Source organism: Perca flavescens, chromosome 5, assembly GCF_004354835.1.
Source record: "Perca flavescens isolate YP-PL-M2 chromosome 5, PFLA_1.0, whole genome shotgun sequence".
Taxonomy (NCBI): domain Eukaryota; kingdom Metazoa; phylum Chordata; class Actinopteri; order Perciformes; family Percidae; genus Perca; species Perca flavescens.
The window spans coordinates 6,426,716-6,450,876 of record NC_041335.1 but is presented as its reverse complement, the minus strand read 5'-3'; the positions used below and the strand labels follow the sequence as shown (position 1 = coordinate 6,450,876).

At 42.6% G+C, this 24,161-nt stretch overlaps 1 protein-coding gene across 1 annotated transcript in view; it reads left to right on the top strand.

The window, feature by feature from the left end:
- Positions 1 to 24,161, top strand: part of zmat4a (zinc finger, matrin-type 4a) — a 238,844-nt gene that overhangs the window by 172,783 nt on the left and 41,900 nt on the right. Inside the window, exon 6 of the mRNA XM_028578250.1 lies at positions 18,520 to 18,616. Within this exon, the coding sequence (XP_028434051.1) occupies positions 18,520 to 18,616 (97 nt within the window). The remainder of the gene's footprint in view (positions 1 to 18,519; positions 18,617 to 24,161) is intronic.

Genomic DNA, 24,161 nt, shown 5'->3' with positions numbered 1-24,161 from the left:
GTGACGAAAAAGTGTGTCTGTCAGTTGGGTACAGAGCTCTGTGTGAGCACGGGCTTCTATGACTGTCATTATAGCCAGCATCTAACGTTAGCTAACGTTACTCCGCTGTGCTGTGAAGTAATGTCTGGCTATGTGAGACAAGCGTCAAGCAACATTGTTGAGGATGCTGCGGTCTCAGCCTGGCAACCTCCGTGAACTTCGAGTCTGGGCTGGAGGTGGCGGGGGAGACGACTCTCTCCAGTATTTTGAAATTGTACTGCAGTAAGTATTTCAAACACTAGCTTTCAGTATTACAAATTGCACCTTTAAGTGGTACTCCCTAGACACAAACACCTGGGTTTCCTGGGTTAAAGTCTTGTGTTTTCCCCCTAAACATCTCCCAGGACACAAACTCTGCTCCCCCGCTTGAAAGCTCTGTGTTTTTCAGGACCCGTCCATCCACCTCGACCTCCTCCCTGCTCAGATCTTTGCGGCAGTGAATGTGGGGCATACAGTAATAAATATGTGGAATAAATATGAATTACAGAGCATTACTTTTCATAGCTATATGTACAATTGGTTCATGAGAACAGCCTAGAATAAAGTGCTTTATGTGATTGAATAAATTACAGGTTAGGTTTAATACTGAACCCCAAATCTATCTTTTGAGTTTCAAACATTCAGCTCCTTTAAGGTTGAAAGGTAAAATCATCCAGAGGAATTATTCTCGAGTCTGATTCTGGCACAGGCCTGGGTAATAAGGGGCACTGACTGTAGTTATCTTAAACTAGAGGAATACAAAGAGATGATTGCTACCTAATTCTCTTTATTGCACAGGGAAATAATTGTCATATAAGGGGCTGGAACATCAGACATCAACTCTTTAATCTTCCTACACTTTATCTTTATTCAGCAGCTAAAGGAAACAGGTGCTGCAGCCTCTGCATCTGTTCTGCTGAGTGAAAAACCATCCCAGGTTTACCTTGATACCTGACAGTGACAGACAACCAGACATTCGAATACCAGACAGCAGGCAGCCACTAGTTCATGGGCCAACTGCTTTTTATATCAAGGGTTAGGGTTTGGTTGACGTCAGAAACATTATTGTTGGTCTTTAGCTCAGCAATAACTTTGCATAAGTGTGACATTATACACACTCAAAGTTTTAGAGCTATATTAGCTCTGCCATGTTCTGTTCAGACTCTAGCAGAAAAAAATAAAATAAATATGCCTGTATGTATATGCTGTCATTTCCCTTGTTTTATTAATCATTCTTACTTGGGCTGTGTACTTTACCTAATGTTATTTTCAACACCAGCAGACGTAAAATACATCCACTTGTCATCTCATTTCTTGCCAGAGAGGATAATATTATATTTTGAATCATGTAAAGTAGACAAGAGCTTAGAAGAAAATATATTCCCATTGGGATCAGCCATTCTGAATTCTATTTTCTGAGTTATGTTGTAGCATATGTTTATTTTAATCTGAAGGAAAATTTGCAGTGTGACTTTTTGACTTCTTTACTATTTTGACAAGTGCAGCAATGTGAGATTGAACTAAAGATGACAGGGAAGACCCTTGATTGGACAGAGTGATATTGAAAGGATTTGACAGACTAACTGAGCCTTTTCAAGATGATCCAATCTTTGTTGCTGTCTGTGTTACAGCTACAAGTCAGTTTATTGGACAGAGCTTGAGTCTGTATGTTCTATACAGTGCAACAAGAGACAAATACTACCTGTTTTTGATGTGAGGGAATGGTCAGCTTTTCTTCAGTTTTACTTTTGTCTGTGACTCCCCTTTCCATGTAAGGACAAATTGACTTGAATGATCCGAATAATGAGAAAAGACTTTAGTGATCGTTAAACGTACTGTATGTGATACAAAGAATATGGTGATGGATATTAAAACACTACTAAAGCGCTGATGTATATTTTACATTCTGCTGCCTGCAAAATATGTATACAATATGTTTTCTGTTTCTTTTTCTTTGTCTTTTCGCAATTTGGGTATCGTAATTAACTTCTTCCCCCAGATTTTTTATGTATACCACAAGAAGCAGATATTTTCTAACACAGTTGTAAATCTCATGGACTTATGATTCAACTTAGAGAGTTTCATGCTGATCTAAGCCATAGAAGAACCAGAACCAGGGGCTCAGCTCTTCAAATCTGAAAATTGCCTTCTTTTAAATTGTATCCCTTTCCTTAGATTGAATTACAACATTTGTTTCTGCTAGGTTTGGTGACAATATGTAAAATTTAATCAAAGTACAGGAAGGAAAACATGAACTCACTTAAACTCCATGCAGTGCTACAACAGCTGTTTTCATTCCCATCCATTACCATGGCTGTCAAAAGAACCGTCCATTATACTTCATGTCTGCTCTGCGTCTGGTGTGTGTCTTGTTCAAACAGGCCCTGAAGATAGTTTCAGGCTGAGCAACATACAGTATATTAACGAAGTGTTTCTCCTGGTGAGGACAGCTCCTCAGAGAGGCTGGATGTATTCATGTTGAGAGCAATTTGTCTTTTAAATGTGCAACAAACACATTGTACACATGCTCTACAGTACATTAAACCGCGCTGACAGTTTTGATGTCATTACTTAGAATTCCTCATGGGGGCGACAGAAACTACGCACTATAGCTATAATGCTGTACTAAATTTGTTTCTTTACAACAACATGATATGACAAACCAAAGATTATGTATTGTGTAAGCCTATCTCATACTGTCATTGTACCTGCATTTACAACTGGTTAAGTCTAATATTTTGTAGTCTCACATTGCCAGACCCTCCTCCACCGCGCTGCGGAGGAGGGTCTGGCTAGTCCACACAGCATTCTGGGATGGGAGAAAAACATGCTCTGGTTAATTGCCATTTCTTTAAACCAATCACAATTGTCTTGGGTGGTGCTAAGTGTCGGAAGGAGCCATGGTGCCTCTGCAAAATAGCTTCGGGAAGGAACATGTTTTGGTGGAACGTGTACGTTCAAAGGTTGTTTTAGTCATGCAACAGTAAACTCACATTGGACAGATAGTCTAGCTAGCTGTCTGGATTTACCCTGAGGAGCAGTTAACCATAGTCCTCATAGTGTAAAATTACAACACAAAGAAAGCGGAAGGTAACGGATATCCAGCCCGAAAAGAGTGACATGCGGCGGAATTTCCAGCTGCAATGGAGAAAAAATGGAACGTCATGGATATATTTTTGCATGTTTCTGCCATTTTTTGGAAAGAACTACCCTTGTAATCTTTCAGTTGCTAAATACCTTAATAAGAGAGTGATGTCATCTCCTACCAATCTTGGTTTACCTTGGTTTTGATGAATAAAGTAAATAGTGGTAGTCAAGTGGTCACTTCAGCTCATAGCAATTGGAATCATATGTGATTGTTCCAAAAAAACAGATACAGAACAGAGAAGCAAAGAGAGCTAAGAACTAACACTGAGGTTTGAGCAGTCAGCTGGCTCAAGTCATTATCCAAATGTGGAATATTTTTATGAGAAAATACAAGAGAACTTTATGGAGTTTAGCATGCTTAGTATTTGCTAAGAGGGCATGATTAATCTAAAGAAGTGCCACTGTGTATTCTAGGAAATTCCGTATTGTTCTTTCTCAGTAAAATACAAGAGAAGGATAGTGGAAATTAGCAGCCATGGTGTTCATTTTCATAGTAAATGTTGAGATTTAGGTTATAATATATTATTTGACTTGTGTCATGATTAAAGCTGCGCAAACCACTGGAAGATCCCAGTATCACCATTACAACAGTATAACAGTCCAATTATACATATGCTACCAAGTTTTTAGGGACTGTTCGTTAGATTTGTTCATTGAAAGATGGGAGTTGGTTCAAAACGGGGGAGGCAAAATATAATTAATAAAAAATAAATAATTGTCTAATAAGTTCTTTATTTTGGCAATAGACATCAATTAAATGTATGTATTTTATATTTGTATTGTTGCAAAATACATGTTTTACCCCCTGTACATAACAGGACTCACTAAACTTGGTATGTTTAGAGTGGTTTTGAACCAGTTAAAGGTCCCATGACATGGTGCTCTTTGAATGCTTTTATATAGACCTTAGTGGTCCCCTAATACTGTATCTGAAGTCTCTTTCCTGAAATTCAGCCTTGGTGCAGAATAACAGCCAATAGAGCCAGTCCCACAATGAGCTTTCTTTAGTATGTGTCATTTCTGTGTCTGTAGCTATTGAGGTGGAGAGAGGGGGGAGCAAGGTGGAGGGTGGGGGTGTGGCCTTGACCAACTGCCACTTTGCTCATTTAAAAGCCATGAAGTCTCTCTCTCATGGGTGGGCCAAATTCTCTGGCGGGCGAAGCAGAGAGAGGGGAGGTAACCTTGCTCCTTATGACCTCATTATGACCTCATAAGGAGCAAGATCGTCCCATCTGAGCTTTCATTTTCTCAAAGACACCTATCGCCGTTTCTAGCCACTGGGGGACCATAGGCAGCGTGCCATGGGACCTTTTAATATAGAACTTCACTTTTGTCTCCGACATTACAGTGAGCATGTGGTAATACAGAACTGTGAATAAATGGATCGTTGAATCCAAAGTTATACAGCACACGGAAGATTGGTTTATTTTTAGCTGAGAACACTGACCCAAAAGTTCACCGGTTCGCTCCTCAGTGGATTGGCCATGCATCTGAATCTGCTTTCACACGCAAATTATCCACCCACAGCCACCCAAATTAATTATTTTTACTCCCCTCTTACCAGTCCATGTAGGCTATTTTTAATTATGTATTGTATTGATGTACGGGTGTTTCTTTAACAATTAAATGTAATGACTAGAGAGGCTGCTTTCAGTAGCCTAATTCTAAACGTTGCAATGCGTTTAAGCTTCTGAAATAATAAATGAAGTTGCTGCGTGGCTAAATGTGCACAGCGTCTCTCTTAATGGGGACACACAGCAGCTGTGCTCTCTGCTCTGTTCACATTTTAAATAATGTAATTCATATTTTTTTCATTAATTATGTATTATTTCACCCACTCTCAACCCATCTGCTATTAATCAGAATGTTGATTTACATGACCTGACCTGCCCGATCAGCGGATTAACCAAGGGGTTGTTGATGTCAATACAATCTGTAGGAATTTGTCTGTGTGTCATTGGTCTACCGGTTTGGCTTGCTCCTGGCTGAGTGTTGTGTATTTGGCCTTTTGCATGATGATGATGCAAATATGAGCTACTTTATTAGAGCATCAATGATTGTGTGAACCCACTTTAAAATGTGTGCGGTAGGCTTATCAAAGTTTCATGGTGGTGTTGTATCGGTAACGTTCGTGCAAAAAACATTAATTTGTCATCTCTCTCTTGCTCACTCGCTTGCTGAGTAGCTTACGTATGTATGTGCGTGCGTGGGTACCTTTTACTTTGCGGTGGGCGGTTCCTGTGGACACTATAAAATATAATCCTGCCGGCGCCACTGTGCAGGCTTATTAAATGATGCTTGTGAGATAGGAGGGATGGCTGCATGCATCCATATTCTACTGAAGTGGACACAGTTTTCTTTCGGTAATGCGATTATTTGTGAGGAGAATTTGTGTTTTGCCTAAGAAATTAGCTGTTTGTTTGGTAATAGCTCTCACTCCCTCTGTGCGGTTTTCTTGTTGCATTATCTGTACTAATAGCGTCTTATTTTTATTTCAGAGCTGGAATTGACATGGTTAACATTGGCAGTACTTAACAGTGGAGCTAAACTACTACTACTTGGAGATTGTTGCGGTCCAAAATGCCTGATTCAGCGGGAGCTTTTGTAAAAAATTGCAATAAAAGTTGCGATGTCGGTGTTTCCCACAGATTAGAAAGCAATTTGTCGCAGGGGGGGTGTCGCCCCGTGTCACGGGGGGGTGGGGGGGAGATACTTTTTTCAGACATGCTGTTGGATGCTGTCCTTCTCTCCTACTTGAATGCCTAACAAATCCATCTCTTTCTCTCCCTGACCCTGTCTTTCACTGGTTGAAGCCTGAATATATTGTAAACAAATTAATAACCTAACTAATTACAGTGGTCGGACTAATCAGCTCTGTTTCAGACTGATCCCTCCAGTTCAGGCTGGTCCTCATCCTCAACACGTGCCTTTTTCAGTCGCGGAAAATACTTTTCAATACTCATCTGGATTGAAGTAGCAAACATTCAGTGTAAGAGTAAAAAAATGACATAACATTATTTATAATACGTTTATTTGATTCACAGCTGCTATATAGTGTTTTGACCTCGACAACCCAACTGCATTTTACCGCAAACTTGCGACTAGTTAACTTTCTAAAGCAGACACCATCGCAGTCACATTAGCTACAAGAGACGGAGACAAAGCGACAGGCTGCCATTCATTTTCAATGGGAGTAGGCTAGGCACGCCCAGGAGTGCCCACAAGCAAGTGCATGTCTCTCTCTTTTGTAGCTAATGTGACTGGGGTAAGAGTCGGGTCGGTGATTGTGAATGTGTGATTGTGTAAAGGTGTTCACAAGATAGATACAAACCTTTCGTGAACTTGTGAATTTCGCCAGCCGTCTTCTCTTCTTTATGGAGACAGACGCTGTGTGCACGGTGGCCTCGATGGTGTTTTAAGCCTCCAACGTCGCCTTACAGGCAGCTAACCCTCACCTTAACTGTCAGTACCCGATCCGTTCCACCTGCACAATCCGTTCTGCGCATGCGCAAGATGTTTGCGCATGCGCTGTGGTACGAGGATTTACGACACTACCCGATCTGTTCCCACACTAGCCTCCACCGGGAAGCTAACGTTAGTTTAGCTAATAGCTAATTCGGGCGGACCGCTAGGTGATTATAGCGGTCTGCCTTTAGCCTCCACTGGGAAGCTAACGTTACTTTAGCTAACAGTTAATTTGGCTAACCGCTAGCTGATTGTAGCGGTCTGCCGCCAGCCTCCACAATTAAGCTAACCGTAGTTTAGCTAACAGCTAATTCGGCTAACAGCTAGCTGAGACAGCATTTAAAAGACCCTCAAAATAAAACTTCAAAACAAACGTAAACATATATAACAGCTGTTATGTCAGTTCTACTTTACTTGTGCTCATTTAAAATACAATCACTCAATACTTGTCTTTATTGTTATTACTGTAAAGTCTTAATTTTGCTGTAGCCTGCTTTTCCCATTATGTTTGACTTAACGTTATTTTAGACTGAATCTAGCTGTCCGTTCTTCCTGCACGATCCGTTCTGCGCATGCATTATTTGTCGGCTAGCAGTTAGCCGAATTAGCTGTTAGCTAAACTGACGTTAGCTTCCCGGTGGAGGCTAGCGTGGAACAGATCGGGCAGGTCGTAAAACAGTATTATCATCTGCGCATGCGTGAACATTTTGCGCATGCGCAGAACGGATTGTGCAGGTGGAACGGATCGGGTACTGACATTAACCCTAAACATAACCATTGCCGCGCTGCCTGGAAGGCGACGTTGGGGGCTTAAAGCACCAAACACTGAACGGTGGGAGGAGGTGTGTGTGTATGTGTGTGTGTGTGTGTGTGTGTGTGTGTGTGTGTGTGTGTGTGTGTGTATGTGAGCAAGACACAAGTGACAGAGAGATGGAGGAGAGCAGGGAAAGGAAATGCAGAAGAACGTGTTTTAAATAGCATTTAAAAAAAAATAACGAAACGCAATGTGCGGCCGCCGGTGTTGATAGTGAAGCGCACCGCCACACAATAGTCTATGTGTGGTAAATGTGTGGGTTTGTTGTAATGAAGTTGCGGGAGACAGTGAAAGTTGCAAAAAAAGTTGAATTTTTTTTTGTGTAATTCTTTAAAAATAAAAAAGAAACTTGTTTTGGGGAAAATAAAACTACTCTGGTTTTCCTAGTAACCTTACAAGAAAGGCTCAGGATGCTGCAAATGTTGGTATAATATGAAAATGGCTGGTGGATTTAAGACAACAAAATAGTAATTTATTGAATTAATCAAATTTGAACATATGTGTCAGTGGCTTGTTGATCTTTACATTGTTAGTTTCCTAACTGGGGCTGGGACTCACATTCATACAGTTTGATAAATTTGACATTAACTTATCATTGCACTTACAATAACAAGAGTAGCTGTCATCAATTTAGGTCATTGTGTACGTCTCATCTCCGTTTTTTCCTGCATCCACCATGTTTGTTTGTGTGTGTGTTTGTGTGTGCGCGTTAGTAGCGGGGGGAACTGTATGAGCAGCAGCAGCCCCGCCCACTGCAGACAGCTGACAGGATTGAAACAGCAGCTGCTGACTATAGAGTGAAAAAACGTTACAGTTTACATTGATGTTAAAATGTATATATACGTAATGCAGGAAGGTCTGAAATGTTTTTCACGTTCTTTCACTGTACGTTTTGTTGGTAAATGTGAGATGTTCGAGTCTCGTCTTCATATCGGAAACAAGCTCTCTCTCACTCCCGCTTGGTCATTGGCACTCAGAGTCACATTATACTGACGTAAAGTCTGGCACGTGGGACTGCTGGGATTGGTTGAAGTCGCGGGAAACTCCAGTTATTGGTCAAATTTGCGGAAAAGTTGAGGTGATTGGTCAAAATTGCGAGTCGCACCAAAGTCACAGTGATTGGTTGAATTTGCGTGAATTGGCGCGATTGCGAAATCCTGGAGGGACTGACTTAAGGAGATCGCACAGTATGTTAGACTGGTAGTTTAATTTTTTCCCCATTCACTGTTAAATGTAATGGTTGGAAAAGGTCAGCCTTTGCCTTTTATTTTCTCTTATATGCCGTTTGTGTGAATAAAATATGGTTATTTATGATGGAGGGAGGATCATGCTTTTTTCCCCGAGTCACTCAGGGAAGGTCAAGGAAAATATTCGTAAAAAGTATTGCTTGTATGAACGCACTCTACCCAATGTTGACCAGCAATACACATTATCATTTTCGGCTGTCTGAACTTCTCATGGATTTTTCTCATTATATTGATTACCTAGTTTCTTTTGATACCTTGTGCTGTTGGTCAGTGCTCACTCCAAAACTCAAAATTTAGACAGTAGTCTAGCCTGTCGGGGTGTTCGACAGGCTAGACTATTGTCTAAATGTGATTTAGCACGTTGTCCCCCTCTTTCTCACTTCCTGTGCTTTCCAGCTCTTCCTTCTATAGAGCCCTGCAATTGCAGTTCTCAAGCTGTTGCTCTCGGCTGTGTGTTATATTTGCTACTCAGCCTGATCCTAAAATAGATCTATTAAAGCCTGGCTGATCAAGGTCCTCTTCAAGGGGAAACAAAAGGCAAAGTCTGCCCCCGTGCACACTAACATGTTCAATTTAAACACCTGATTGGACCACAAGAAGGCCAGCCATTTGTTAACAGCTAATGCCTTTCACAGCTAAAGCCTGTTCTCATCAAGATATTACATCTCTACCTACTGCCCATTTCCAAACTGTTTCCAATTTCAGAGACCAATCTTATCGGTGATTTGGTGAGCATGACTGTTTAATTGCTTCAAGGGGTTGAAAACACTTTTGAGTGATGATTTTATTCTGAAAGTCCATTTCACAAAGCAATCCATTATAATATGTCCCGCGGTTGCAACTTGCCAAACAATTTGTTTCATACCGACTCAGATTTAGCATATGCTCTTTAAGCCTGGGCGCCCTGCTGCAATCAGAGAGGGAATGAGCTAAACTTGCACCATCTGAGTGGGGCAGATGGCTGCTGGTTAATTTAGCATGAACCCTGGACCTGCACCACCTTTTTCCCTGCTCATGAACAGTCCCAGAGGACTACCACTGCTGATCAGTCATACTGCCACTATGTTCTCAGCCAACGGCTCAAGCTATAGGTTTCAATTAGCTGAGAGACCACCAGAGTTTTACTACGGAGCAAACAAAATAACTCAACTCAGCACCCCAATTTGTGGCTTATTGGCGAGTCAATGTAGAGGTGAGTGTGGAGGATCTTTTCAGTGTTTATGTCAGGTCTTTATTATCATTCTAAATGTAATACTTTTAATATTGCCTTATGCCACATGCCCCTTTAAATAAAACAGCACATGCCTTCAGTAACCAGAAGGAGTGGGTGCCAGTTAGTAGTAGCATTAGCTTCTAAGCTAGCATTACTTGCCTTGTGCTGGCTGCTCCTACTGTACTGTACTGTAGTACTGTCAGTGCAAACGTTGCCTATCGAAATTCCAACTGAGATTTTTCTAAAGTTGGGTCGGATCTGTGGTTGATGTAGCCAGGACCAGTGCATGTACTTCTGCCTCTCTAGGAGAAAAACAAATATGCCACCCCTCTATAGTGCAACGCCGGCTTGCTCAAAGTGTAAACAATAATGAAGAATGCATGACGCAATATGCAAGCATAAATAACGAACAAAATAGGTCTGCATAATAACTCCAATAAACTGGTAATTATTTACAGCAGAGTCATGACTATATAGTTTTCCAAATAATCCAATTACAGCTCCTCAAACTAAATACAGTGCAAATCTCTCCACCACTTTCTCATATGCTTCAAATACCTAAACCAGAGAGCAAATGAAGCTTACTTTTCATCACGATTTAGCTTATCATCAATAATATTTTTTTGGCCGCTCCAACAGACCTGCCAACATGTACGCATTTTTTGTACTCGGCACGCTTTTTGACCCTTAAGTACGCTTGTACGATTCACTGCTCTCTAGGTACGCATTTTGTTGCATCTCGCATTTCGCCGGTTTCAGTTTCTATGCAATCTACATCTATGACGTTGATTCTGCCGCTGAGCAGTGGAGTGAAAAGCTTTCGGCCAATCAAAGCGCTGCATTTCAACCCTCCGCCAACCTACCCCTCCTAGCCAAATGCTTCGCGCATTTAATTCAATTCAGTGCCTCAGCAAGCCAGGCTGTCCGGATAACTGTAGGCTTGCATGCCATGGCTGAACCGCCTTAAAAAAAGGTTCGGAACGATTTCTTATCGGGAGAGATGGCCTTGCTTCCACATGTCCAGGCTACCTCACAGAGACAGTATATAGAACCTCCTCACGCGTTCTGCAAGACAGACATCAACATCAGTCGCCAAGGGGCAACAGGTAAGGAACACAGTCCCATAAACAAATACTCCCCACCCCCTGAAAAATAATGATATTAAAAATAAATGGATGATAAGAAAAAAACGTTCATAGTATCTATCAGTGATGTGAGTAACGCGTTATAATTCAGTGGTTAAAATGACTGCAGAGACGGATAAATTTGCGACACGGACATTATTTTTTTTTTTACACTGCTTTGAAGCGAGCTGTCCCGTCACTGTTCTGTGGTCAGAGCCAGAACCAGGGACATTATCTGACAACATCTGTTGGCGCGTTTATGCCACCTCGGAATAACAGGGACCGCCCCCATGATTACGTTGTTTTTCCGACTGCCAGCGTTCATATAGTCGGGATGCGTCTTCTTCTTCTGTTTTGGCGTTTGGCATAGCAACTTGTTGCATGACTGCCACCAACTGTTGGGTGTAGCCCAGAGCATCATGTGTGTGAAAACATGGAGGCCACTATAACAAAAGATTTGCTGCTGTTTTCTTAGACGAGCATAGAAACAGCACGTGGAAACGTGTTTGTTTGTTTTATCTGCAGGACAACCAACAGGAAAGGACACGGATAAGGTGTTTGTTTTTTATACATGGGCCTATTTATGAATAATTTGAAACATGTTATGTCTGTGCATGTTTCTTGGCAGAGGAATTTGTCCACAATAAACAGTTTATTGTCATTGAACCAAAGTCGCCTACGTCAAACGTCAGTTGTCAACAACGTGACACCAACTGGGAAACTTGGTTAGCAAAACCGAGTTTCCCACCTCTTATTCCCACAAGAAGTGATGTGAATGATGACGTTTTCACTCGGAAAAATGTTTTTCCGATGTCCATGAATGCACGGTGTGTCCTGTCAGTGACAACAGCAATGTGACCGAGCAACTGACAGATAACATGTCGGGAATTAATGTTTAGTCTTGCTACACGTAATATTACATTTTATCAGCGGTGGAAAGTAACTATAGCCTACCGTAGGCTACTTTGATTCAGTTTTAATTGGGTATTTTTCATTTAATCCTACTTATTGGGCTACTTTTTAGTCCACCACAATTCAGAGTCAAGTAGGCTATTGTACGTTTTACTTAACTATTTATTTTATAGCTTTAGTTACTTTGCAGCGTCAGATTAATAATACAAAATAATATGAATAAATTATGATGTATTAAAGTGGATAAAGATGAGACTTTGTTGACCCCGTGGTGAAATTCAAAAGCTACCTGCCAAGAATACTTCCGCTTTTATTTTGGTGAAAGTAACTCAAAAGTAACGCAAAAGTAGTCTAAGCATTACAATTCAGAGACAGTAATATTGTAATATAACTAATTACTCTCAAATGACAGTAACTAGTAATCAATAATGTATATACATTTGTATTACAATTGTATACAATTAACTTGCCCAGCACTGGTGTCAATAGGCTAGCCTATCACACCTGCCATCCTTCCCATTAGTTGGGGGCAGTTAGCAAAGTGGTGGAATGGCTAGAAAACTAAAAGGTTTTAGAAAGGCCAGGTGCTGATTAACGTAAGATAAAGGTAACAGTTAGGCTATTTATGTGATGTGATGGCAACTGACATAATGCAATGTCACCCATGCAAAAAATGTTTGTACTCAAAATTTCTTCAAGGTTGGCAGGTCTGCCCTTGCTAAGTGCTGCCCTAGGCAAAAGCCTAAATCGTCTTTATGGACGTGTGGACGCTGGATGTAGCTGAATCTGACTCTTGTATGGGTCAATCTTTTCGGCCACAGTTCAAATGAAAAAAGGTAACTTGCTCACATCCACACTTTAAGTGCCAGTCACTTAATTAAATCACAGTGAACTGTAAATCATTTATGGCTGTATTCATAAAGAATCTTATATTTCCACTAATACTGTCAAAGTTTATGCAATAATACTGAGTTAACGCAAATTCCGGGATGCTCAGGGCCAGATGTACATACATTTGCGAATGTAGCGTTATCAGCGCCATGACCAACCTGCTGAAAGTGCACGCTATGAACTTCAGCTTACGTCGTATTTACCAAACCTGCAGTTCATTGGGTAATCAGCGCCTTTCTTCGCCCACTATACCGTAAATTGCGCTGTAGCAAAGCATTAATTAGCCTACTTGTGCTATGATACGGCTGAGTGCAGACTGCGATATTCCCACTGCTGATGCTATGACTGTTTGAAATTATCCTGATGCCAATATTTGTAATGTAGTGAGGAGTTTAACAATTGCTGGAATGGAATGTGAACGCTGAGTCGGAGATGCGATGCATCTTTGATTTTTTTCCAGTAACTATAATATTGCATGGCTGCTTAATCTGTAATGCTTAATGATTTTGTGTTCACTCAACAGAAGAAGTGTGATCTCTGTGGCAAAATATTTTCAGCTTGTCACCTTGGCCTATCTTCATCTTGCTCGGATTACTGCTGCCATTTCACCAGGAGGCAGAGAATTTTCACCGCAAAATACAGGCGCACTTTCACGGGCGGTTGTACATACCACGGAATACATAATTAGGCGCACTTTACGCTTCTCCTCCCATCTCTTTATGGGAAACTCCCACTTTCCCCTTCACCCTCCCGTGAATGCATATGCATGACACGGAAAAGTGCAATTTGCCATTTTCAGTCCCCGCGACAGGCAGGTTGCGCTTTTACATCAGTGCCGCCTGTTTGTACATACTTCGCCATGCTTTTACGCACACGTTGCGAAACAAATACGCGATACAAATATCAGTACATCTGTCCCTGAGTATTTTTGGGAAATGGCTAGCAGAAACAAACCTCCTTGAGCAGAAAGCGATAAAGAAAAGGGTCATTTGAATGGCAAGTTCAGGTTTTCCATGCCATTATAGATGTGAATTGAGTTACCACCGGAGTAAGTGAAGTCTCAAATACCACTTGCTGGCCAAGCGTAAGGCTGATGCAGAGAACCCTCCTCCCCTTCGCCAAAGGCTGGCCACGCTGGAGATACTTGTTTAATAAACACGTAATTGTTCTGTAAAGTACTTGTAGAGACAATAAAATCATACTTGGTATGGCGCGTGGCAGAGGACGGAAAAAAATTGACAAACACAGCTGGAACACAGCAGAGACAAGGAGGAAAATGCCTGTAAGATCAAATGAAGATAAAAGACATCAGATAGCATTTTTCTCTGCATGCTTCAGCTCCACAACCTGTTTTCATTTCAACAATTCCAACCTAACCAAATATATGAGACTGCAGAGCACATTGTTCTTCTTCTGCATCCTCTTCTGAGCTGTCTCTTTTCTCGACTAAGGGACAAGTTAACCAAAACAAACGAGTCTCCAATGACTCGCAGACAATGCCTCAGAAAGGGAGAGGTACAGTTGATCGAGGGGAAGCACTGCAGAGGCCCGAAGGCTCCCAGTGCTTAATCACTCATGCAGGGCAGCGCCGTGTGGGAAGAGCCGCAGGTGGCTGGCAGTGATGGATACCGGGACCGCTGTATAATCTTTCACCTTTTCAAAAATTATTTGAGAAGCAAGCTGTCAAAGGGCCACTGCAGAGTAGACCCTCATTGCCTGCTGCAGAACTTTAATGTCAGCTCATGACTGCGTCTGGGGATGGACTTGCAAAATTGAAATCTCAGTCCTGGTGGCAGACTGACAGAGTGGTTATTGTGCAGCTTATCATGAGGAAAGTGAAAGAGAGAGATTTGCCTCTCTTTCTCTCTCTCTCTCTTTGTGGGGAATATTGCCCTCCATCAAAATGTTAGAAGAAAACAGCTGACATCAATTTCTGAGAAATAAGTTGTTTGGAAAAAGGAACATTTTCAACATTACCTGCCACTACCCTGAAAGAGGAAAATAACTTTTCAGCAGCTCATTCCTTGGTGTGATGGTTTAGAGTAACAATCATTCATGGGGGAAATTTGATAAAGAGGATATGGAAATGTAATTCAATGATTGTAGGATGACATTTATATTCTTTTGTCCTTTAGCTCTGAGGTGTAGTTATGAAAGAGTTAACTTAATTATGAAAGAGAGGCAATCATGATGGCCATTTTTCAAACCACAATAAGATTAGTACAACATGACAGCGATTACACAGGGTGCTCATAATTTGTAGCAACAGGGCGTTGACTTAATACAACCATTATCACAGACTGAGGACGTTGTTGGTGCACGATTTTAAAAAATGAGACAGCTTTTAGATCCCAAATAAATCAGACAGCTCAAGGTCAAGGCATCAACCCCTGGTTGAGACCCTGAGTATAAAGAGTAGGAGAGTAAAGATGGTGTCTACTAGACGTACAGTTCTATGCTAATATGCCAGCTACTAAGAACTGTTGTTTTATATGCTGTTTAAGTAAATGGCACTTGTTGAACATTCCACCGTTCTTCTATTCAATAGCCAACACTACACACACATTCATGTCCCCCTGAGGATGAATTGTAATAACTTTGATACAGTAATTGCCTGACTTTCTAGCACCATCATCATGTCAAAACTATTGGCATTTTCATTAGCTTGATACTTTATGTTTAGCACATGTTAGCATGCTACAGGCATACATACATATAGCTACGAAAAGTTAAGCACTGAAATTTGTAAGCATTCCACGTTTTTTGTTTTTGCTGTATGCACCACAATGACTGCTGCTGTATAAGAGCGTGTAGGAAGGAGGTAGGGGTGGATGCCAGGGAGTGGAGTTCGCTTCCCGCGGAAAACAAAGGACTTTAACCCAGGAAATGCATGTTCCTTGGTATTGTTTTAATCCAAACCATGCTCTTTTTCCTGAACTTAACTAGTCATTTTGATGCCTAAACTTAACCGCCATGTCCGCAGAAACGACCAGCAGCTCGTGGTGCCCTGTACCTAGCTCGAAGCCCCATATTCTCAGGAAACTCAACTACCAATTGCCACTGATATGATGGAGCTCTGTAACCGGCATCTGTACCCAGCTCAAAGCCTCCTATTCTCGGAAACTCAACTACCAACTGCCGCTGATATGACGGGGCTCTGTAGCCAGTTTCACGGAGCTCTGTAGCGGCTAAACACAGCCAGCAACTGCCGCTCGGCTAGCAACTGCCGCTCGGTGTCTTGAAGCCGGCCTCTGTAGCAGGCGTCACGTGACCAGCCGGCAGTCGCCTAGTTTCGTAGGATATCATACGTATCAGTGTGCGTATATTTTCATACTATATCATAAGTAACCATTCATGAGAACACGTTGCATGCTAACATGCTAAACTAAGATGGTGAACATGGTAAACATTATACTTGCCTTACTTTAGCGGGTATAATGTTTAACTTGTCATTGTGAGCATGCTAGTATGCTCTAGTTCTAGCATGGGAGGAAAAGGTAAAAGATCTAAAAAAAATAAGCTGAAAAGTGCAGTGGATGATAGATTTGACGTGCTTAAAATGTCTCTCTCCAACCTTAAATCGACTCTAACAGACATTACTGAACGAGTTTCCTCAACTGAGACTGCCGTGGAATCGCATGAGAAACAACTTGAAGAGCTGAAGAGGCGACATGATAGCCTAGCGTCCCAATGTATGCTACAACAGGCCAAGCTAGATGACTTGGAGGAATTACAAAGCCAGTCGAATTTCCAAAAACATCTATGTAAGGCAAAGGATGTTGGAGGCTTTGCTTTATCAAACTTAAACTGTATTATTGGGCTGCTCATCTGTCCATGCTTGCCTGGTGGAGGAGAGGCCCGCCCTGTGCTTCAGATTCCTGCCCAGCGTGGCTACGCATAGAACATCTGCTTTGCAGAAAGACTTCCTTACTAGCACTTCTTAATAGCCCCACAGCAGTTAAAAAAGTCATGCTATAGCATTTTTTATAGCACTTTTTAAAAAAAGTCATGCTATAGATAGTAACAGTTTTGTAACTAATGGCACTATTCGCATATATGAGCAGATAAAATCTTATATTACTGTAAGGCCCCAAAAATATATACAAACACTCCAATCTGTTATTCCTGGCCTGAAAGATGCAGTGTTCTTTGCCTGAAAACAGAAGGGTATTAGGAACATAAATTATTTGTATAGCAGTTTTGCATCATTTTGACAACTACAAACTGCTTATAATATTCCGGCCTCTAGCTTTTTACCAACAAGAGATTTTATCAGGAAAAATGTGCCGAACTTTGAAAGCCAGAACAAGCCAGAAACTCTTCAGACAATGAATAGATTTGACCTGGCTACTCGCGGGGTGGTGTCCTTCTACCAAATCCTTCATAAAAAAACTCTGCTGAGGAGCATAGGCATGTATGGGCAGATTAAATGTGGAATTAATTGATGAGATATGGGATGAATGATTACAGAATGTGCATATGTGTTCAGTACATGTCAGACACACTCTTATACAGTCCACAGACTCTACTATTCCTTAGAGAAACTGCACAGATTTTACCCTAGTGTCTCACCTGTCTGTAATCAATGAAAAGCCATGGTAGGTTACTTAACACACTCCTTTTGGTCATGCAGGAAACTTCATTCATATGTTCAATTCATAAGTATTTTTTACTGCTTCTCTGAGACTTTTGGGAAAAGTTGGGAACCTAACCCTCTTGTAGCGATTCTGGGAGCGGCAAGTCCCTCATCACTTTCTAGGTACGAGAGGAAGGCTACTAAATTTTAGATGGTGATTGCAAAGAAACTGTTTTTACGCATGTGAAAAATGGACTCTGTGCCTTCATATGACCTGTGGCTGGGAAAAATGTCGAACACACTACATTTCGAAAGACTGAGATACTATAACGAAGATAGAGGAGATGTGTTTGATAAGGTATGGGACCCTGTACTGAGATTCTTTAAAGGGCAGGCTGCGGATGTTGTAAATATTTGTATATGGGTATGTTTGAACATTTTTTTGTCCATCTCTTTTTCTTGCACTCTTCAATGTCCACTTCTTTGTCCTTTTGACAAGACATCTTTTTTGTTATTTAATTTTCGACCATGTTTACCAAATTCTGTTGTGCTTTGTTTGTTGTGTATTTGTATTGTTTTTCTATGCTCTTTTTTAGATATATACATGTATCTATATATATATAGATATATATATCAAGAAGCAAACATTAATGTTCACATCATATACAAAATTCTAGAAGACACTATTCTTGCTTCAAATTGAAGAATTGCTAAAAATGTGTTCAGGTACATACAGTACATACACAAAATGCATGATGTCCGCATGTAAACATTTCTTTATCTGGAAGAAAATGAAAGCGTCTCAAAGTGTCTCAAGTACTAGCTTTCCGATTCATCCGCGAAATTAATTTCCCTGGGTTTTGAAATGCATAAGATTTCATTGTCTGCCTAGTTCAAATTGATTTTTTTTCCACTCCATCACCAACAGCATCTATCAGCTACGGTAATCTTGAAAACACAAGAATGCTTACCTACAGAGACTGAAATGCATCTGCAGGGAGGAAATGTTTTTGCAGGTCTATCTAGGTTTGATTATGTGCAGTAGAGTGAAAATCATATTATTGTATAATCATGTGAAAATGATTTTGAAATGTGTTTTTGTTTGATTCCAGGTCTTAAACGGAGCTATACCTGTGAAGTCTGCAGCGTCACGCTAAACTCGGTGGCACAGTATCATGCACATCTGCAGGGCTCAAAGCACCAAAACAAGTGAGTGGATCACACTACTGTTCACTCCAGCAACAGAGCTCAAAGTGGAAATCACTTTTAACTATGAATGCTGCAGTGCTAAATGTTACACCTTATTTTTGGCCCAAAATATGTTCTATTCTTTGCTTTGATCTGCATCCTTGAAATCCCAAGTCAAACTATCGTTTAAAAGCATGACTACGACAGAATCGCCACTTTTAAGATTGACCGTATTCTTGTTTTCGGTCAAATGGCCTTCTGAATGGAAGTGCCAGGGGCACTATTATGATCGCAGGTCAATATTGTTTTTTACTAACGACAAAACAACAAATTATCCGTGCGTTTATATGGAACTACGCTTTAGGAGCTTTCCATCTTTACTCTCCTCCCTGTTACGTTGCATTCGGAGAGCAACACTTTTTGACTGGCAAGATGGTAGATAGCGTAAACAACGGCTAAAGTGAGTTGTTCAAAACCGTTTTTAGTAAACTTTGTGTACACAAACAATGCTCTCAATGCTCGAGTTCATGTGTAGAGCCCCTATACTTCGAGCAAAGCCTTCTTAGTGTTTTAAAAATAGCGATTTTGATGCTATCATAGTAATGCCCCTAGCACTCCCATTCAAAAGGCCATTTGACCGAAAATGAGAATACAGTAAATCTTAAAAGTGGCGATTCCGTCCTAATTATGCTTTTAAACGAAAGTTTGACTCGGGTACATTCACAAAAAGACCCTAGGTTGCATTATGGCGAGAGTTACGCTTTAAGGAGGACTTTGCACTTCAGATACGACGCATTACACATTGGATGCATGAATAATGAAAATATTGTAGAGAGCTGCGTTGCTGAGACAGACATTTCAGATGGGCCTATTTCGCTGAGGGCATCCTGTGATTATTTTCCCCCCTATTCTAATTCTAGAAATTCTAAGGGAAAATTCTCTAATTGAGCCCTTTCCTGCTTTTGCATTAGCTAACTGTTGGTATCACCAAGCTCTTACAGTATACAGTGGGCCTGATTTACTAACACTGGCGCAGTTTGCGCTGCGTCTGTTAATGCGAGTTCGGTAATAGCGCACGCTGTGCTTCCACATTTTGCGTATTATTTATCAACCCTAACACCCAACAGGCAATCAGTGTCTTTCTCCGCCCACTATACCGTAAATTGCGCTGTAGCGAAGACTTACTTGTGCTATGGTACGGCTGAGTGAAGACTGCGATATTCCCACTGCTGATGCTATGACTGTTTGAAATGATCCTGATGCCAATATTTGTAATGTAGCGAGGAGTTTAACAACTGCTGGAATGGAATGTGAACGCTGAGTGGGTGATTCAATGTCATCTTTGATTTCTTCCAGTAACTCTAATATTGCATGGCTGCTTGATCTGTAACGCTAAATGATGTTGTGTTCACTGACAAAGTGTGATTCTTATGTTAAAAACATTTTCAGCCTCGCCTATGTCTTCGTCTTGCTCAAATTACTGTTGCCATTTCACCAGCGGCATAAAGGTCTACGAGGAAACTCGATTGCGGCTGGTTCAGACCTGCTTTTAAGAAGCGGAAAATTTCCCCCGAAGAATAAAGACGCGCTCTTACTGACAGTCTTTGTAAATACCACGGAATATATAATTAGGTGCACTTTGCGCTTATCCTCCCACCTTTTTTGGTGGAACTCCCACTTTCCCCACGACCCTCCCACGAACGCATATTGAAAGCGCAACTTGTCTCTTCTTGCTCATGTGGCAGACAATCTGCGATTTTACCCAAGTGCGCCCTGTTTGTAAATAGCCCGCATCGGTTACGTCCGTCTTTGCGACCAATTAGCGCCTGGAAACAGGCGCAAACGGCTTGATAAATCTAGCTCAGTATGTCTAGAAACCAGCTATAAAACAAAAGCTAATTTCAAAACAGACTACGTTTTCAAAGAGATTTAAAACATTCATTTATTTTTTTATGAAATTATACAATACAACTTAACATAAAACCCTGCTAACTTCAAGATGTCTAAAACAGAAACAGGCAACCAAAAAGTCTCTCAGTCAAAAAGGACGTCAAAATGTCCTAGTTCCTGGAATGGGATTCTTCTCAACCGCACCATAGGTCCACTCTGCCAGACCTTCATCTCTCATACTCATAAAACCACAAAAGGTTCAAAAAGGTTCCGGTGCAGGCAATTGGGGGAATAATTAGTCATGTCAACAGGGAGTAAAAGTCACTAAAAGCTCTGTGACACTTTTGAAAATCTATTTGAAAAAAAACATTACACGGTGCATGTCCTGGAATGAATACCCCCTGTTGGTCAGTTTCTGGCTGCACAATTCCTCAGGAATGCTGGCATCAGGAGACGTGACATGCCATATAACAGCCCCTTGCTTTAGTCACGGATTCCTGCGCAGCCTAGTTGGAACCAGTGGGTTTCCATGCAGATCCCATCCTGTCGCGCACACACACACACATACAAGGAACTCAAACCACACGCAACCCTCAAGCCCCCGCCTCCCCCAACCTTCCTGATTTAATCCACAGTGTCTTGGGTCTATATAGGTCATTTGTTTAATGCCAGTTAACACGGACAGAATAAAGGCTTATCTGCTATAAAACACTTATATTTTATGTGTCTGGTTTCCTTTATCTACAAGTGTTAGGGAGCTTGTCTGACCCAGAACGCAGAGGAATCTCACCGACAACGTAAAGCAGTTTAAAAAGGTTTAATGAAGCAAAGTGTACTCAGAGAATCACTGTAGGTAGTGTCAGGGTGGTGAAACTCCTGGCTGGTCTGAGGCTTGTGGCGAGCCGACAGGAAAGAATCCAGGTCTTTATGGGACACGAGGGGAACAGGCAGAGACGAGAACATGGAGGGTTTCCCAAGTTGGAGACAGAGGCTGGATGGTGAGGCTTGAAGCAGGCAGGCAAAGCAGAGGAGGCAGCTGGGCAGAGCGGTAACTGGAGAGAGACACAGGGTTAGTAGGAGCTCAGGGAACAGAGACAAAACCGGAGTAAAAGGCAAAACGGATATACTGGATTTAGACTAAGAGCCAAGTTACCACATGGGTTGTAGATAACGAACTGGCGCCGACAAGGTGATCAGCCCGGGTTTAAGTATTGCAGGGGTGAATCATGAAGATGAGCTGTAGCTGTGAAAACCCTACTACCACCCTACTAAAGCCCCGGACGAATCTCCTGTAGAAATTAGCAAAACCCAGGAAACGTTGCAGCTGTTTGCGAGTCTGGGGAACGGGCCATTCAGCCTTTATCTTTTCGGGGGTCGGCCCTCTGGACACTCCTCCAGCACTCCAGGTTGAAAAACACAGACAAACAGGGAAAACAAAACCACCCAACTCAGGGTGGAGAGAGAGCAACCCATAACAGGACCCCCCCTCAACGGGCGCCTCCCGGCGTCCCTCTAGGCCCCGGCTTGTCAGGGTGAGCACGATGGAAGTCCTTCACCAGTTGAGGATCCAAAATCAAACTCCTGGGGATCCAGGAGCGCTCCTCCGGTCCATAACCCTCCCAGTCGACCAGATACTGGAGACCCCTACCCCGCCGCCGCACGTCCAAAAGCTGGTGGACAGTGTAGGCCGGGTGGTCGTCAATCATGCGGATGGGAGGCGGGGGACTGGATGAGACTGGTTTCAGTTGAGACACATGGAAGGTGGGATGACACTTCATAGCCCGTGGCAACTTTAACCGCACAGCAGAGGGATTGATGACGGAGTCAACGACGAATGGGCCCAGAAACCGAGGCGCCAACTTGCGTGAGTCGGTCCGTAGGGGAATGTTCCTGGAGGACAACCACACCTCTTGTCCAGGCTGGTACTGGGGAGCCGGGGTCCTGTGACGATCCGCCGAGCTCTTGTTCTGCTCTGTAGTCCGGAGCAACGCTTCCCTGGCGTCGCACAAAACTTGACAACGACGTAGATTCTCCTGGACCGAGGGGACGGCCAATTCCTCTTCCTGCTCGGGGAACAGAGGTGGTTGATATCCCAACGAAGCCTCGAAAGGGGACAGGCCGGTAGCAAAGGTGGTAAGGGAATTGTGGGCGTACTCGATCCAGGGAAGATGTTTAGCCCATGACACGGAGAGACGCTTCCAGGTCCTGGTTAGCTCTTTCAGTCTGGCCGTTAGTTTGCGGATGGAATCCTGAGGAGAGACTCAGTTGCACCAAGAGCAGAACAGAAGTCTTTCCAGACATGAGAAATAAACTGTGGGCCTCTGTCAGAAACAATGTCCACAGGTATTCCATGGGGACGGAATACATGTAGGACCAAGAGGTCCGCTGCCTCACTGGCAGTCGGTAATTTCGGTAATGCTACATAGTGAGCAGATTTAGAGAATCTGTCCACAATAGTGAGTATTGTATCATTACCGTCGGACACAGGGAGACCAGTGACAAAATCCAGGGCTATGTGGGACCAGGGACGACTGGGAACCGGCAGAGGTTGAAACAGACCTGAGGGAGACTGGTGGGATGCTTTACCACGGGCACAGATGGTACAGGCTGCCACGAAAGCCCGGACATCAGCTTCTGCAGATGGCCACCAGAAGTGTCTTTTTAGCAACGTAAGGGTACGTTGCCTCCCTGGATGGCAGGCAAAGCGTGAGGAATGGACCCACTGCAACACTTCAGACCGTACGGACACAGGAACATAGAGCCGACCAGATGGCCCATCAGCTGGTCCCGGGTCAGATTCTTGAGCCGTCTTAACCAGAGATTCGATCTCCCAACGAACTGCAGCCACAACGCAGGTAGAGGGCAGGATAGACTCTGGTTCACTGGACTCTTCAGAGACGGAGAACTGGCGGTACAAAGCATCGGGTTTTACATTGCGAGAACCAGGACGGTAAGTAAGGGTAAAGTTAAACCTGCTGAAGAAGATAGACCATCTGGCTTTGCGGGAGTTGAGTCTCTTAGCAGACTGGATGAAGGCCAGGTTCTTGTGGTCGGTCCACACCACAAAAGGCTGCTCCGTCCCATCCAGCCAATGTCTCCATTCCTCCAGTGCAAGCTTGACGGCCAGCAACTCACGGTTTCCCACGTTGTAGTGTCTCTCTGCAGGCGACAACTTTTTGGAAAAAAAAGCACAGGGGTGGAGTTTGTGATCTGTGAGGGAGCGTTGAGACAGAACCGCTCCAACACCAGAGTCTGAGGCATCCACTTCCACAAAAAAAGGCAAAGTAGTATCTGGGTGAATGAGCACAGGGTAGGTGGAAAACAGATGTTTCAGGGTACTCATGGCTGTATCGGCCTCAGGTGACCACACAAACGGAACTTTAGGGGAAGTGAGTTTGGTGAGGGGAGCTACCACCCTACTAAAGCCCCGGACGAATCTCCTGTAGAAATTAGCAAAACCCAGGAAACGTTGCAGCTGTTTGCGAGTCTGGGGAACGGGCCATTCAGTTACTGCCTTTATCTTTTTGGGGGTCGGCCCTCTGGACACTCCTCCAGCACTCCAGGTGGAAAAACACAGAACACAGACAAACAGGGAAAACAAAACCACCCAACTCAGGGTGGAGAGAGAGAAACCCATAACAACAAGACTGAAAACAGAATAACACAGTCATTAACT